This window comes from Ascidiella aspersa, chromosome 3 (genome assembly GCF_963924565.1).
Source record: "Ascidiella aspersa chromosome 3, kaAscAspe10.2, whole genome shotgun sequence".
NCBI classification, from domain to species: domain Eukaryota; kingdom Metazoa; phylum Chordata; class Ascidiacea; order Phlebobranchia; family Ascidiidae; genus Ascidiella; species Ascidiella aspersa.
The window spans coordinates 12,659,681-12,677,868 of record NC_139449.1 but is presented as its reverse complement, the minus strand read 5'-3'; the positions used below and the strand labels follow the sequence as shown (position 1 = coordinate 12,677,868).

At 33.1% G+C, this 18,188-nt stretch overlaps 1 protein-coding gene across 2 annotated transcripts; it reads right to left on the bottom strand.

Moving 5' to 3' along the window:
* Positions 1-37: 37 nt before the first annotated feature.
* LOC146160243 (testis-expressed protein 2-like) lies at positions 38-14,325 on the bottom strand. 2 transcript variants are annotated; one of them, XM_083385911.1, is made up of 25 exons: positions 13,973-14,325; positions 11,263-11,375; positions 9,323-9,483; positions 8,938-9,074; positions 8,233-8,391; positions 8,050-8,089; positions 7,925-7,979; positions 7,725-7,862; positions 7,032-7,198; positions 6,124-6,275; positions 5,941-6,053; positions 5,707-5,797; positions 5,532-5,643; positions 5,358-5,460; positions 4,628-4,715; positions 4,480-4,546; positions 3,917-4,033; positions 2,533-2,579; positions 2,323-2,469; positions 2,167-2,265; positions 1,918-2,036; positions 1,722-1,850; positions 1,322-1,609; positions 1,089-1,209; positions 38-921 (listed from the first exon to the last, which is right to left on the bottom strand). In XM_083385911.1, the coding sequence occupies exons 1-25, from the start codon at positions 14,180-14,182 to the stop codon at positions 859-861; spliced, it is 3,036 nt and encodes a 1,011-aa protein (XP_083242037.1). In that variant the 5' UTR covers positions 14,183-14,325; the 3' UTR covers positions 38-858. The 2 variants fall into 2 exon arrangements, with proteins under 2 accessions (XP_083242037.1, XP_083242038.1); XM_083385912.1 differs by having other exon boundaries at positions 1,737-1,850; positions 5,358-5,451.
* Between the last annotated feature and the right edge of the window lie 3,863 nt (positions 14,326-18,188).

The window sequence follows — 18,188 nt, the reverse complement described above, 5'->3', positions numbered from 1 at the left end:
AGTAATCATTGTTGATTATTTTGTAAAACTGTTTTTAAGCACTTGTTTTCTTTTTATTAGCGTGTAAATACAAAGTGATAAGTTTATTCATTATGAAATAGACAATGATATGTAAACAAAATGTGGTCAGCTCTAGTTACTCTTCAAAGCTGCATCAATCAATTGCACATAGTGTAGTCAGTAAAGGCAAGTATTAGTGTGCACAACAACCAGATGATAACCACAACAAAAAGTGTCATAGTGCTGCTCGTTGTAATACAACAAAATAAACAATTAATAACGACTGCAGATGACACAGTGTATTGGCCTGCTAAATTAAAATATAAACACCAGGTCCCCAAGTACCATACCATTTTAACATTGCACTTTTTAAAAATAAAACATGGTGCCCGTGGTTCAACTTTTTATTATTGTAACAGCTAAAAAGAGCCTAATTTATTTTGAGTTAAACCCTAAATAAGTCATTTAAAGACCGTCCATTTACAATGAAAAACTAGAAGAATAAACAATTTAGCTGAATCGCTGCTAGTTTTTCTATATCACACGCAAGGCGATTATTATTTCATATGTTCGTAAAAATGGCCGCATACAAACTTCAATTCATCATGTTGCCAATAATTAGCCGCATTTAAAACGACTGTGTTTGAATTGGTCAGGGGAAAGAACACATGCGTCTACAAAAACAACACTGACGAAAACAGTTGTGACATCATAGAATGAGTAAAGAGACTAGGCACTTCACGAAGACCACTATTTGCCCTTCTTTAAACATATTAAATTATTTCTGAATACACAACATGACGAAACTGAAGATGATGGTGATGTGCACAAAAAGGAAACAGTGTACAAAGTCTGATTTTATCGATTGTTGAACATCACTGGAATTGGAATGTCATCCATATTCGGTATTACGAGAACTTTCTGAAAAGTAACACGGAAACAAGTATTCAAAAAATGTACCAAATACAACCAACTTACAATCGTTATAGTGGTTAACAATATGAAACTAATTTAATATAGTGTTTTAAGATGATTTGCAGAATCCTGCAACAACTACAATAGAAAAACTATGCACTTAAATAACTCACAACAAACTCCTGCTGTAGTTTGTGTTCTATCCAATCAGTAATGTGTGATGTTTTAACTATCCTTTCACCAAGCTTGGGGTTAGCTTTGATGACAAGATGTGGAGGTTCTTTAAAACCATACCTGCGTGAAAGTTATTGCACTTTAAATTTATCTCTTAAATAGACAAAAAATTCACACTGTACACCAAGTACACGTTTTAGCAACAAAGTCCTATATTACAAATCTTACATACCAAATGCGGTCAGTTGGTGGTGGTGGAATGTTGACAGATAAAATGCCAATCATCTCCTGTAATTCAACAGAGAGTAGTATTGGAGTGTTGGAAACGGTTTCCAGTTTCTTACGGATATATTCAGTCTCTGCTGCACGTTTGAAGTACTTGGACTTTGCAATGCTGTCAACAAATTGAACCCATTTCTTCGGGGCACCAGGATTGTTGGTGGGGTTCGTCTGATTGCCAGTGCTTGGAAGGATTGGTTCATTTCCAACAAATTTAACTGCATCTTTCACCAATTGTGGCCTTTACAAAGTAGAATAACGTCGTAATTTTAACTAACATACATTTATGTAAGATTGTAGTGTTTTTTAAACATTTTATCTGACAAATATCAGTTTTAACATTCACTACCTACCCATCAAAGCGTGACACTGCAGTTTGAACCTGTCCAACAATTTTTGATACTGCCGACTCATCTTCATCAGATGATTCTGCACTGTCTTCAGCATCGCTGTCTGTGATTGCAGATGACTTTTGCCAGATACTTCATATAAAAATCAGATATGGTGTTTGGAAAACATTTCACTTGATTTAGTACAACAAAGACAAACCTTTTGACATGGGATTCTGAAGTGTCTTCGGTTTTGCCAAGCTTAGTTAAAACCATTTTCGTTTTAAGTGTCATCTGTAAACTTCCAGTGTAGGTCACTTCCATGTCAAGCCATAATCCCTAAATAAATAAAACCAAAAATAATATTCAAGTCTAAAGGCGTAACTTAAGCCGTTTAAAGATTTTTACGCTCAAAGCACATTATCAAGTATCACATAAAATTTTATTTGCAAAACAAAGTGTGTCCTACCTGCGAATCTAATTTTGGCAGTGAAATTTTGTGAACAAGAGGCACTGTACTACCGAGGTTCATTTCCGTTAGCTTCAGTTCTTCCATAAAATATGGCAGCTGGAATAACATAAATAATTAGATTTTTTTTTCATGAAATGTAAAAATAGCACTCACCTTAATTTTATCGAGCTTTTTCTGTATTTTCACAGACAACCATTTTGCCCATGATTCTTGTCTAAGAAAGTCAAACATAATTCTTCCAATGGTAACATTGAGCCAAGCAACTTCCAATCCAGGTTCTTTACCACTTACACATTTATCCTAAGAAACAACAATTGATCGTTCTTATTTTTTGTATTATAAATTTAAAGATAAATAACAAACCTCGTCAAATTCAAGTGTCTTCTTCTTCTCCTCTTTAGTGCTGTTAACTAAAATAACATATTGAGAAATACCACTTGACATTAATTAAAGTTTATAATTATTAAAGTGTTGTACAAAAAAAATTATACGCTATTTACAAAAAGAGGACTTCTGTTGGTTAATTCTGAAATGCTAACTTCATAAATTCCCTTAAATTTGTTTCTATTATTTTATTTAGAAAACTCACTTCATTATTTTGATCAGAAAATAGTTACTGCATAGCTCACAGCCTCGCAACAGAGTACACCAATTTTGTAAAAGTGCCGTGAACATATGAATGATGTTTTAAAGTCGGCAAATTTTATGCATAGTATAAGAACCATATGCATTTACTAACAGCTAAACATGAAACATGGAAAAGAGAGCAAGGGTCTAGAATTTACTACTAGAAAAAACATCTGTAACCAAGTATTAAAGGTACCAAGCAAAATATTGCTACCAGCTCTTGACATTAGGCTGGGGTTAACCAAGCAGTGTGTGAAAGCCTGGATAGACATGGGGCGTGTTTTGGAGTTAAAAAAATGGACTTGATATAAAAAATGTGTGGTCACTGTCGAAAAAGCATGCAAAAACTAACCCAAGACATGTTTTAGTGTTTATTCAGCAAAATTGATGCAGACTTGGGCCATCTAAACCAGTGGTTCTCAACCTTTTTAGCTTACAAACCGGTGGATAAATTTTGCGGACCCGCTAATCTTCAAAAATTTAAAATGTAACTACGACAAAAGCATGCAACTAAAAGTCTTCTTAGCTTTCACATTCAACTGGTCAAGTTTAAGACTTAAAGTGTTTTACCTTGCTTTACCTTATCGTGTACTTCTGAGATTTGTGAATCTATACTCAACAGGTAATATCTGAGTGAAGTGACTTTGTCTAGAGTTCAAGAATTTAAGGACAGCTATTTTAGCGGCCTGTTCCTTTGGAGTTAGATACAAAGACAGGTACGCGACTTAGGCAGTCGTCGGCTCTCGTCTTAAAAGCCAGCGCCTTCTTACCCGTTACTACACACTCACATTCTCTAAATGCATAAACCTTCAACATCTTGCATTTTGCAATTGAGATATAAAACTATAATTTATTTGGCGGACTGGCAGAAAAATTTACGCAGACCGGCAGTTGAGAACGACTGATGTAAACCAACAAAACATGGTGACTGCCCGCAGATAGGATCAACACTCCATTCATAAAAAGCAACATATTATACAGGATAAACACATGTTATTAAGAAGGTTTTAGTGAACAATAGTGAAATTCAAATATTAAGATTGTAATAATTCCCTATAAAAAGAAAAAAATATCCTAGTTTTAAGGTCACAATTTGGCAATGTTAATAATTAAACCTTACCCTGCAAACTTGGTTCAGGCAATAATCTTGAAACATGAACATAGTAGTCCTGATATGCTTTTAAAGGATTGTTATTCCACTTATCCACACCACAAACGTTTGATGCAACAAATGTTTCTAAAATGAATAAAATAAAAGATGTTAGTGATGCACATTACAAGTGCCACCCTAGCTTTTTATTTCTTCAATGAACCTTTATTTTGTTTTTGATTATTTAATATAACTTTACAAAATTAGAAAGCGACGTGCTGACCAGGGAAATTATAGTCGGAAAACAAGGCCATATACTTCTCTAAAAACTGTTCTAGCTAGGTGTAGCGTTTACAGATTCAAGTGACAAGATTATTTCTATGCAACTAAAAAGTCACTGGACAGTTGACTTTTATTATAGTTTGTGAAAAGCATTATTGGCGAACCCCTAAAATAAAGAGCTTTGTCAATGTGTGCATCATTTTTAGTAAATTAATAAAAAAGGGAAAGTGTAAGAGAGGGACAGGTTGGTGTTTTTTGATTTTAATAGAGTTGAAAGTATAGCTAATTTTGCATGTTCTAAAATAAATTACCTTCTTCATAATGATTTTCAATTACGCCCCACTCATCTTCCAAATAGGGGATTGGTGGTTGACTCAGCTTCAAAAAAGTATATGTTTTTAATATTTTTTATCCTATTTTTTCTTATCTAAAAAACATATTTAATATAGATAGGTTTACCTCCGAACTAGTTGATAAAGAACTCATTTCTTTTTTCCTTTGCTTTTGTTTAAGCTTTATTAGAGCAAGATTAATACATCGCTGTATTCTAAAACAAAAAAGTATAAGTGAAATGAAAAAAGTGAATGAAAAATACCTCAGGAAATACAATTGTAACTAATTGGATGTATACATAATTTACTTATATTGTTTGTAGAAATAATAGGTAAGCATTTGTAAAAAAAATAGCTCGACTAACCATATAGCTACTTAAACTGTAAATTTTCTTTATTTAGTTTATAAAAACGGTAATTTGAGGTTAAAAATCATTTTGTTCAAGCATTTTAAACTTATCTAAACATTCTATACTTTTCTTTTTGCTAGAAATACCTACATTTTATACTTATGTGACCTTAAACAGATCTCAATTAGTATTCAAGAAAGCTAGTGGTTATCAAGCTTTGTATTAAAGTGATGCTTTCAAATCTAGATAATTTATTTACTAGAGAAAGAGTTATGCTCTGCTGAATGAAAACTTGAAGCAGCATTTGCACATATGAATAATAATGGCACAACTACTCAAGACTCTGGACTGCGTTTATAGGAAACCACATTACATTAAAAAAGAGGAATTATCAAGCTATAAAAAACTCATTTGGTAGTTGTGTTTATCAAACAGCTCATCAGGTAAGTACTGTACAGTGTACATATTCCATGTAAACAGGTGGAACTTCTAGAAAATTATAGTAACCTATAAAACCACTCTTCTTTTTGCCGGTCAGTTCTTCCAAAGAGATATATCATGGTGGCATCTTGTTGTGACGTACTAGATGATACCAACTTTTCTTTGTTTTCTGTAATACAGATTAATACAATATTATGGACTAAGTTTTTTTTGTGTAAATATTTTTACAGTTAAGCTCACCATTTACACTGTCAATATTATTTTCTTTCTGTTTGGCAGGAATTTCAACTACAACTGGGTACTTTTTGCTCCAAACTCTTTTTTTAACTAAACCATCCGGTTTAAGGTAGACCTGAAAAAATAAGACAAAAGAAAACATTACCAAAAATACAATACTCTTATTTAAAGAAATCACCTTTGCATGTGTGATATCCACCAGGCGCTGTGAAACAACATTGGAAACGGGTGTATGCCCTTCACTGTACATGTTGCGCCTAGGTATACTCCTAAAGTAAAATTGAAATGAAAGTCGTGTCATTTTGGCTTTTCTATTTTTTACAATTAGAGCTGAAGACTGCATTAGCTTGCCAAAAGATGTACAACAAATCAGTTTTATAAATCACCCATAAAATAAAAATAAAAACCCTACTTGTTTGGCGTTTGTAGCCTCATTGTTGTCCCATCTAAAGTAACAAAAACACTGTGTGTGCTGCTGACATGATAGGTTTCCGCATCATACCAATGCACTTCGTTCATCCAACCCTAAACAAAGTTATAAGGAAAGCATTAATAATTTATTGTAAGAATTTAATTAAACGCAACCAAATCGGACCTTTATTGGCAGGTCAGGATTGTAAATTGATTTCGGAATTTCATAAGGAATAGATTTGTTGAACTGTGAAGACAAAATTGGCTTTGGACGGTGAGATGCAGCAGCAAAAATGCAAAGAAATAAAGTGGTGATAATACTGCCACAAACAAAACCTGCAAAAAATGATTTGTTAAGTGTTTTAGGGGTTACCATAAGGGTTAGAAAAAAACAACAAACAGACAAAAAAAAACAAACAAACAACAAATTGTATATTGCTATCAAACACAAAGTGTGATATTCTTACAACAAAGATGTTTGAAATACCAAAATTTTACACAATTCTATCTAATTGAATACTTTAATCACTTTCTTTGCAAACAGTCTACAAAAGTATATATGGTACACAACATATGCATTTCATTTCACAAGACTGCTTTTATCTTAAATATAAAATTTGTAAATACGGTAAATTGTAATGTAGTTTCTATTCGCATGGCATTTCCCAATACCTAAATCATTTTACTTAGATACTATAAGGTTCGCAGTGCCACACACTTTTGTGAAAAAATGACGGACATTTTAAGGCTACTAAAAGAAAATTTATAGATTTGAAGGGAATCTCTTTTTTAATCAATCAGAATATGCTTTTGGTATAAATCGAAAACAAAACAGTATCAATGTCGTGGTGAACATACTAACAAACTGTTTAAAAAACGTATTCACCAAGACACTTTCCAAACACACAATTTTATCTGCACATAAATAAAATTTACGGAAAACATAGGGTTTTTCAAAGACTTTTAAATGTGAAAATATATTCAAATTTTTAAAGATTCAATGGTTTTCTGGCAACTGTGTACGTGTTTCACCATTTAAAACAATTGTAAAGTTGCAGATTCTGAAATTGTTTAATAAAATAATATACTTACTGATAACAATGATTTGCATGACAACGGGCACAGGCATAATAAAATAGGCATAGACAGTAACAACTAGGCAAAGAACAAGTTTCATTGGAGGATCATCATTTACAATATTTTCTGCAGGTGAAGTAAATGTGTTTCCCATTGGGTTTGACTCCTTTATATTGTTGTTACTGTAAAAAACACATAAATACTGCACATCACAATTTCATTTTAGCTATATAGCTGCTGATGTTGTAATAATTTGTATAGTTGTACACTGTCTTTTTTTGCATGTCTAAATAAATTATCTGGCCCTTGAAAAGTGTTACCGACCAATAAATATGACTAATATTTCTAGTTTGAGCAATGTCTTGTGAGTATGAATATCAGCAGGCTGGCAGAATCTGTCCATCCTTCTAGTGACAAGCATTTTCTGCCTAAGCCTTTTTCGGCCTAATTAAAGTTAAATGCTGTATTCACGTTACTAATGTATAAACCTTGCCACGTTTCAACGATAAACAAGGAAAACAGTGAACCAAGAGTTGTACTAAGACGTAAAATTTTTTGTGACATTATTTACATAATGGGATGCAAAAGTACAACCTGTGGATTTAATAAGGCAGGCCTTTTTCAAGGCAATGACACACACATCAAACTAAAAATTATGTTTTTGCTGTGTTCTTTGTGAAATAGTTAGGATACTTTTAAATCACATACTTGCATATATCAGAATCTCTGTGTGATTTAGCAACAGTTTGCAGATCATCTATCTCCTCATCAACAGCTTCTACCTCAATGTCATCCAAACTTTGAAGCTTACTTCCCAAAAGAGCAGATAAGCTAATTGACAAGGAGCTGTGGTAGACAAAAAATGGTGAAAAAAGGTATAAAATATATTAAATTGTTTTTGGACATACCTTGTGAGATCACCAGATAGCTTTTGAATAGCAGAAGGCTCATTTTCTTTTTTGTCTGCAACAAGATTGATAAAAATTAAAAAATAGGAATGTTAAGAATTGTTTTAACACTTTAAATGGTATACCTGTTGGTGGCGAGCTTTGATAACTTTTTTGCTTTGATTCCTGAAACAAAGGTACAAAAAAATCATAATAAAAAACAATTAGTTAATTAAGTTTATTATGTATGTTTTTCTATTGAAGCTTAATGAAAGAGTTTTACATTTGATATTGAATGTGACAAACTAAACATTTTCAAAATAATTTACATATTGGGCGATTTCTTCCATCTCTTTTTGCTTTTCGTCTTCGTCTTTTTTCTTGTTGTAAAGAAGTTGCAGAGGGTCGACCACTTTGTCGCGCAGCCCATGGAGGAAAGTACTCACTTCAGTGTCCTCTTTACTTTCTGTAATCATGTTTGTTTCCACCTAAAACAAGTGTATTTAGAAATTAGAGATTAGGAAATAATGGTCCAACCAAAATGTGTTGCTTGTCAAGTTTTATTATTAGGACAATTATCATTTGACCTGAACAATGAAAAATTTTGACCTTAAAATTTTTGAACTTTAATATTTTTTTTAATTAATTATATCACGTCGTAGACATGGTACGTTGCTCTAATGAAGATATAAAAATACAGTTAAAATGTTGTTAGATGCAATATAAAATCATATTTTTATAAAATTGTACACTAAACGAGAATTTAAGAAAGCTCATTAAAGTTTGTGTTAATTTTGTAAACGATTTTCATGCTTTTTTTAAACCATTTAGAGTTGAAATAAATTTTACAAGTTTTCACCTAATATGTAAATTTTGACAAAATTTTGACCTTTTTGCCAGGTAAAAAATAATCGCCGAGTCATTATATATATACATATATACAATACATAGTTGTTGTTTTTTTTATAGAAAACTATAAATCATTTTTCTTGTAAATTCAAGAACTTTGTACCATATGCAAATTTAAATTTCACCTTCAACAATCCAGAATGGTCAGATTTTTGTCTTTTAAGGTTATTCTGGGGGTCAGATGTTGAAGGTTGCTCTGAATTGTCAAACCCAGATGGATGGGAAAGACTTAGTGGAAGGTTCCGACGAACACCATCAGCAGCTAAAGTAGAATAAAAAAAAAGTTTAATTTAAAAAAAAAGTAATACTGTTGTTGCCACATTATAAGTAATGGTGTTTAAAAAATTAATATTATTGTGTCATACAATTCCCATATTGTAAACCTATTCAAAACTGTTAATATTTCGATCAGCAGATTTTTAGTAAAATTAACTTTTATATTTATGATCTTGGTAGTATAGAGAGCTAAATGTTACCATTCCAAACAGAGAACCACTTAGTAGAGTTTACCTTGTTTTTTAAGTGATGTCAGTATCTTTCCTCTGTTGTTCCACAAAGCATGGGCAGAATTGTAATAACTTGCTTCCTCTGAACCATCAGTTGTCTCATCTTGCATTCCTATGAAGTCACGCAGTCGGCCAATAGATGAACCTCTTGATCTGCCACTTTTTCTTGAAAGTTTTTAAAATTAAAAAAATAACTTGCTGCAAAGCATCTTTCAACTTTTCCCACTTCTGGATTAAAACAAATACATTTATGGAAGTAACATCTATGTCAAAAAAATAGGGCAAAATTTAATTGCAAATGAAGGTCTTTGCCAAACACAATCTACAAGTGATTTGTACAATACCTAAACATTTGTGTGAAGAAGCAGACGCCAAACCATAAAATATTTAGGTGGTCCCTGTCAATCTAGAGGTCATTAGAAGGTTTAAAACATTAAAAAGTGTTCTATGAACAAGGTTGGGCTTAAGCACTCACCCGCTCGCCAATGCGAGTGCAATTCGCTCCGGGCGAGTACTGATTGACACCCACTCGCCCGACTGGCGAGTGACTTCGGCGAGGAATTTAATTAGTTAGTGTAGGGCAGTTTGTGCTAAACACCACTAAAGCAAAATATGTCTTAGCGCCAATTATTTCCTTAAACACTAAGGCGCAAATACATTCAACACTACACAAATAATAAGGTTAATCGAAGTCACGTTCAAAGCTTGTAATAAAGACTCTTTGTCCCGTTTTAAAAAATCGTTTACCGGCAAAGAATCAAAAGACGTTGCTGCAGTAGTAAATAGTTATGAGGTTTTTTGTTTAACTTAAACATTTGTTAATTTTTTAATGTTTAACCCAGTCGTTGGCGCCTTTGAAAAACTTTATTGGACTTGCGATGTACCCAGCGATAAGAATTTTACTTTACCGTATTTATTGAATTGTTTGTATACGAAAATTATAAGCAATTGCTGAAGTTAGTTCATGTCGGACGTCGGTCAACCAAGCCAAAGCCTAAAATATAACTGTCTGTAAATATTTTATATCGCAATTCTGTTAATATACCAACCAAAGTCATTGCGTACGCCCTTGGAAAATTGAAACGAACTATAGGGCGTCGCGCAGCACATAACCTCTGGTGCATGCTTTTCGAATGAATGGTTTAGTTGTAAATTTACAATTATTTTGACATTATTTGCTGTTCAACCAATAACTATAGATAGTGTTAGGCGAAATGTGGCGTTTTGTTTGTGGTGCGAAGCAACCTGTGGTGAAACGTCCTTTAAACATATAAAAATGGAAAACAAGCAGGCCGTGGCTACTAAATTGTCAGTATTAATTTTTTTTACGGAGATTGTTAAAAATATTTCGGTAAAAAACATTGTTTTAAGCTTAAACTGCATTATGGGTCATTAATTTGTTGATCCACGCATGGACATAAACGATTAGACTTTTATAAAAAACTAATGTTTTTGTATAGAAACTATGAGAGAGATTAACGATAACCCAAGAAATGACCGCGCTAGGACGGAAATTTGCAGACGGTGTGCCAACAAATTTGGCGATTGTTATTTCGTCCGGGCGAGTGCTGCTTGATAGCCGCTCGCCCGCCTGGCGAGTGTAAATTTTTGCTTAGGAACAACCCTGTATGAATGAAATGTGTAGGAAATCCTGGTTTGAAATTTTTTTAAGAGCTTTGGACAGTTTTTTTTAAAACCAAATTATTTCTACATCAGCATTTTTCTTTTCAAACGTTTTCTATAGACAATAATTTCTATTTATGCAATTATAAGGTTTGGTCTGCACAATTAACTGTCTTTCTTTTTTTAATTTTATTAAAAAAAAAACTTATATATATATATATATACATATACCTAAAAGCTGGTCACTTGGTTAGTTTTTTGACAACGAACAAGTTTTTTAACTTTTGTATATGTTATGAAATATCTGTGACATCAAACTACCTTGGCGTTGTACCCTGTAGTTCACTTGTGTTTAGACTGTCCTCCGCTGAAGATGCAGACGAAGTGGAAGGCCGACGAGCAAGGGGATGGTCTTCAACAACCAATTTGGAGTTCTAAACAAAACACAAACTATGCTGGTAAAATTAAAGTAGAGCAAAATAAACAACAATATATAAATATAATATAGTATATATTTGACGCACCAGACTTTCTTAGGAAAACCAAAAACAATAGAAAATGTTTGAATTGTATTAAAGAATTCACCATTTAAATGGCATTAATCCAATGTACCTTATACAATTACTATTTCTAAAGTGGGTTGGCCAGAGTCTAACACAGGCAAAACGGTTTACATTATTTAGTTCATACATAACATCCAAAGGTCAATAGTTGATAAAGCATTCCATTATTAGTTCGAATTCCGACAATATAAACAAAACCACTGAAAAGGCTTGCCTTTCCTTTTAAAAGAATGCAAATATTGGAGATTGGGAAACTGTGTACCAGACAAAATTGCCAAATAGTTTTTTTCCTATTCTTAGATTCTTGCCAGACTTCTGGTGAAAAGCATTTGAGGTCAAAATTCCTCGTTTTTTTTATTCACCAAAAATTATCCAACGAATAAAAAAAAACTTTCCATTTTTAGGCTTTTCCATTTTTATAAACAAGGATATATTAATCAATAGTCATCTAAAAGACAGCATATTTGACTAATCAACAATGAAAATTGTGATCTTAGAGTTCACATTTTTTTTAACATTAACAAATTCATAAGGAGGGAGAGAAAGTGAACCTGCAGGTAACCATTTAAGTTGTATTTACATAGCTAAAGTAAAGTACAATTTGGGGATCCAACCCCTGGTGGCCTTATGGAGATAAGACCTAAACTACCTTGATTTGACTAAAATTAATCTGTCTTTTATCCTAAAGAGATTTGTTCTACCCAATTTATTTACAATTTTTAAGAATCAAAACTATATCCTGGTGATTTAACATAAAATGACTATGGCGGCTTTTCCCAATGTCAGATAATTTTTTTTTAAGATTTATAGACCCCAAACTACACAAAACAGTTGCAAAATGCTTGTTTTTATTTTTTTTACAGAAAAAACTTTTTTGCTTTAAAATAGGGTCACTAATAGGGATGTAAAGGGGTGGAAAGTTTCCGGGAATTTTGGAAACTTTCCTGGAAACTTTCCGGGAATTTTGAAGGACCCGGGAATAATGGGAATATTGGGGAATTTTCAAATTTGGCATTTATTATGTTTAAAACATTGGTTAAATATTTTATTAACAAGAAAAAAATATTAAAAACCTATCTTGAGCATTTCTAGACGAGCAGGAGGAGATGCTAACCGGCAGCAACTAGTACAGGGGTCGGCAACCTTTTTATAGTCGCGGGCCTAAACCAAACTAGAAAGATCTCTGCAGACCGCACAATAAGTTAACTAAGAATTGTGTTATTAAAATGTTAGAACAACTGTAAATCAGGCGGGTATCGTTTTTTGCACTTAAAGACGTATTTAATTACATTTAAGGAGACAGTAAAGTGTTGGCGCAAAGCGCAAAAAAAAGCGTTTGTTTGGTTAAAATTTGAGTCCACATGTCGTCATCCATACTACTAATATAAAGTGTAATGAAATTACTTTAAAGAAACAAGATAACTTTATTGGTTAGTCTAATTCAATATTTGCTAAGTTTTTAAAAGTCTGGGCCTGGCGAGCCAAGTGAGCACATTATTTTTGGTATACCGTTATTTATTTTAAATTTCTTTCCAGTTTTTATTATGCTGCCGAAAATAATAAAATGTTTAAAAAAAGACAAAAAATTTTAAATACGTTTTCTGTATGTCCGTGACGCACTCGTCAGCTTTCCACGCCACAACGGTAAAGAAGCTTTAATCTTTTGAAAAGGCATTACAAAACGTAAACCAACTGGATGTATGAAGATCAGCGCGTAGCGGGAAAATTTTTTGCTCACGTAGTTAAAATAGTCAAAAAGTATGTGAAATATACTCATGTCTATTTTGTCAAATAGGCGGCGGGCCGGATGAATTACTTTGACGGGCCGTACCGACCCCTGAACTAGTACAACGACTTTGTAACTCACAAAACAACAAATTTTAAGGATTTCGTAAGCTGGGGATATTTTGGCCCAGACCGGTCAGTGTTGTTTTCACAGTATAAGGCCATTATTTTCCTGTTTCAATATCAAACTAAGATTGTTTTAAAAGTTTACGAAAATTTCCATGGAAAGTTTCCGCTCTGAAAATTCCCGGGAATTTTGCAACCCTAGTCACTAATATATCTTAAAAATGCCAGTAGGGATGACCAAAACCTGCTTTTTATTCTGATACCAATATCCGATATTTTGGACTAAAACAATCGCAATCTGCCTCGATATCGAATGATGTCAAGTTACTATGAGTAAACTAGCAATATAAATGTAATTGAAATCTTTGAAGGCATTTTTTCCAGGTTATCAAGCCACAAATTGATTTAACATGTTATCAACTTATATTCTGTGAAATTTACCTTTAAGGTAGAAATCACTGCATACTACCACTTGGCTTTGGGTAGCGGTCCAATCCGATAATATCAGACATTCCTAAAAGGACAACTAATCATTGGGGCAAGTTTTTCTCTACCAGAATAAAAAGTTTTATCACCCAAAAAATTGTATCATAAACTTTGTCGGCCAACAGGTTTACCTTAGCAGTGTTATCTTGTAAAGGTGCACTAACGTTCATTTGATGCTGTAAAATTTCTGTTGTTTTTTCTTCTTTGGAAGTTGAGCTGCTTTGTGTAACTGAACTGGATTCTTTAGTCAAAGAGTCGTAACTTTGCTCACTGATAATATCATCACACATTGAATCTTCAAGACTTTTCATTGAAAAAGGTTTTAATTTTGTGTTGGACATTTCGTGTCCTTGTGCAAGTTGCTACAACACTGAAAAGATCTTCTCTTTCGCCAATCAATACATTTGACTGGGCAGAAGAACGGGTTTTAGATCAAATTACAAAAATGTAACCCACTCAACCATTGACATATTGTACAACAGTATTAATCCCTAAAGATAATAAATTATTAAATAAAAAAATACAAGGTTGAAGACAGATTTATATCCCATTTGCTGTGGGCAATAAATACCTTTCAAGCGTCATGTTAAGTGACACAATATTTAATCTTTAAAAACAAATGAAATACAACAGCATTTTTATTCTTTCTGTTTTATATTTCTTTTTATTCATGAAATGTAAAAGAAACTGCCACAAATGAAAAAAACCCAAAAATTACTAATCATTAAACAGAGAAAAGCAACACCTTACACCAACACAACTAAAAAGTGTTTATATTTAGTAGACAAATATGTATTTAAATATATTAGTAACACACAGTAGGTAACCAGATTTAAAATTTGAACATACAATTTAGGACCTATGTGATAGAAAGAGGCTATTTACCTGACAAACCGCTAATAAACATAGAAATGTATAGTATGTGCTTAATCCTGTTTTGATACATAAAACAATTAGCATGACCTAAAGGTTTTATTCTCCTGGCCCTAGCCATTTTTCCCGAATGGTTGTAAAATACAGTTATTTATACTTTTTGGTGAATTGTTGGGCATAAAATTAATTTGAACTTCTGATTAGTATTTTTTACCTTTTTCTTATATTAGATAAGTCAAAAAAGTGAGAATATATTAGATAAGTCAAAAAAAAGGCCTGTGATCTCCAATCTTTACAGTTATTCAGACCTTTTTAAAAAAAGTTTGATGACCAATGACTTAAGGTAAACCCCAACAGTGATCAAATTGTCGATCTGCGTTCCTAGAATGGTAAATTCACACATTTAAGTTAAAAACTTGGGCTTGATCGCCATTAAAAAAATGGTAAATTAAATGATTTTAACCTATATTGAATATTGAATGTATATCAAATGTTGATTAAATAATAATATATGGCTAGAAAAGGAAAACTAGATAAATTTTCATTTAGTCTTGATAGCAATGAGATTTGATACACAAATGAATTATAAACTAGGCTAGGGGATCAATCATGAGAAAATGCAAAACTTAAGAACATAAGTTAAATAATATGACGGATACCAACAGAACTTAGGTGTATTTTGGCCAAATTCTTGGCGTGAAAGGTTTGCCCATCATCCGGCCATTTGCAAGCACTTTTTAATATCATTTGTTGTGCAATATCACATGGTTAGAATGAAAAGTAATATTTACGGAATATATTTCACAGAATTTTGGCATAGGAATTTGGCAAAAGAAATGTTCGGCAGCCACAAATTATGGAATACAGGGCGCTGGTCTAGAATCCTACCACAACGCGCATTATTTGGGTTTATAGCATGGCTAACATTATTTTGGTTAGCGTTTGGGTTAATGTGGGTCAAGTACTTTTATTATATTTATTCTACCTTGCAATTTCAATTTTGACAACTCTCTGTGTTACTGTACCTTTTTCACTGTAAAAAAGTGGCAGGACCACAAGATCTGCTAAACATTTAAGACTGTTCACTGAATAGATGTTTTTTACCCAGTGTTAATACATTTTTATAAATACCACGCAATTTTTGGGTTACAGGATAGGCAAAGCCTGACTGCATTCGGCGCTGGTCTAGAATCCTACCACAACGAAACACCATTTGGGTTAGGGTGCGGGTTAGCGTTTGGGTTAAGGTGGGTCAATTATTATTATTAAACAAAGAATATAATAACACTTGACCCACCCACACCAAAACGCTAACCCGCACCCCAACTCAAGATTTTAGAACAGTGGTAGGATTCTAGACCAGCGCCGCCATTTGTATTAGACACCGCGTACCACAAGACTATATTGCAACAAATGGCAACTTAACAATCACATAATGTGGACTATTTGATTAAATATTTTCCAACGATATAAAATGACTACTGAGTGTAACTTCCAGTATACAACTGGCACATTACACTTTTAACTGGGTGGAAAATTTGTCCGGAATTTAGAACAACACGGTTACCAGACAAGTTTGCATAACCATTATTATTTTGATGAAAGCTTATCAATGTGGTATCCAGTTTGTGAAAAAAAATCTACTGGCAACTTTGTAAAAAGGTCCCCTGTTTTGATAGCAAGACCAAATTTTCGAAGAAAACGCGTACTGGCCATTGCGTTATTTAGGTTATTTTCTTATACTAAGTTCAAGACATAGTCGACCAAAAAAGTTTCAGCAAAACTGTGCGCACATGTTGCTCAAATTTTTTTTTCCACCGCTTCATACAATAGTTGTGTTGAAACTAAACTTTTAATTAAAAAGGAAACTGACGCGGGCAGTTGGGCACTCGATAAATATCCGACATTGTTTTATATAATAGCATTTATCGAGATGATTTTGGTAAATAAGTTAAAAGCCATAGTTAAGCAATGTAGAAAACAAGCCAATTTAAAACTGACCAAGTCACGTATTTTGCAAAAGTACCAAGCAAAACGTGATCTAAAAATTTACAAAAACCTAACATATAGCACGAAAAATGTTTTACGTGGAAAAAAATGTATACTAAAACTAAATTTTAATCCAAGTTATTTGGCGCATTTACTAAAAGTCAAGTCATTTTGCTCAAACTATAGTCCCCGCAGGGGGTCGATGTCTTGGCATAGGATTATTTGCCCCTGTTTGGAGTAAATAATGGATGGAGTTAGGAATTGGGCTAAGGTTAAACTTACTAGGGAAGCTAGTGATGACGTAACAGTTTTTGTAGTGGCTTGCGCTGCTCAACATTGTTACCGGGTTGAAACCCCGGTCATTTAATTGAAACAGTCTGTTGGATTGTGACGTCGTCACACCAGCCTGTGTGAATTCATCAAACTGTCAACATATTGTTATACTCGTGTTTCGTAAATTGCTTAGAATTTCCTGTTTTACGATGCGTGGCAGAACCGCATTGTATATCGATCGCACCATATTTTGATAAATGTTAAAAGAGCTTAATTTTGTGCTTGGAGCTCAATAGTTTGAAATCAACGCGTTAAACTTGTGAATCACGATTTAATTTTGTTGTGCACGAAATAATTTTGTGTTAAATTTCCGAATTCTTTTAAACATTTGGTACGTTTTTGGGTTTTAGTTTAGGGAACTCTCGTCATACGCAGCCGCGTTTAGTTAGGTAGTTAAAAAACAAACACGAGTCTAAATACCTCGAAGAAAAGCATAATGATTTTTCCACACGCGAAATATATGCTTCAAAATCGTGTGAAAACTTCAAAATCGTGTGAAGTCTATAAACACGAATTAGGGATAAGCCCATTACCTGCCTTTGTTAAAATTAATAGTGAAAAAGCAGCAATTTTAAAGCGTATTTTCTTGTGATGCGTCGTTATTTTAAAACTTACATTGAACGAATTGTGCAAACTAAAAAAAAAAAATTTTTAGGGAAAATGTTGCTCAATGTTAAAAATCAATAGAATTTAATTTTGTATTGAATCGCAAAAGATGTAACGTGAGTAATTACAAATTGCAGTAATTAATTGTCTCAAACTTTAAAAATAATCTAAAGCGCCTATATGTATAAATATAAATATGTGTGTCTATAACCAAAATATAAATAACTTGAATACTGAGTGTTGCTATAGATAATTTCGAACACACATCTGCCGGAAAAATATTTTGAAATTTCAGAAAACAAACACAACAAGCGTTGGACAAAGCGATAGATCGAGATGCAACGCGCAAAACAACGGCTTCCTGGTGACGTCAGAATTGCAACGCACCGCGCAGGGATTTTCTCCTGCAAGCCGCACAGATTTCCTGAAAAGCAAAAAGCCACAGCAAACAGCTCTGGCGTGTCGATGAAACACATTTCAAGCAACCAGCGAACGCTGACATCAATATCCTCGTTGCCAGTTCAGGCACAAACGAAAATTTTCTCG

Coding starts and splice junctions, on each gene's coding strand:
- LOC146160243 (XM_083385911.1), bottom strand. CDS start 14,182: ATGTCCAACACAAAATTAAAACCTTTTTCAATGAAAAGTCTTGAAGAT. Junction 5,798..5,940: donor AGGCTACAAACGCCAAACAA/GTAGGGTTTTTA, acceptor ATTTTACTTTAG/GAGTATACCTAGGCGCAACA. Junction 5,644..5,706: donor TGGATATCACACATGCAAAG/GTGATTTCTTTA, acceptor TTATTTTTTCAG/GTCTACCTTAAACCGGATGG.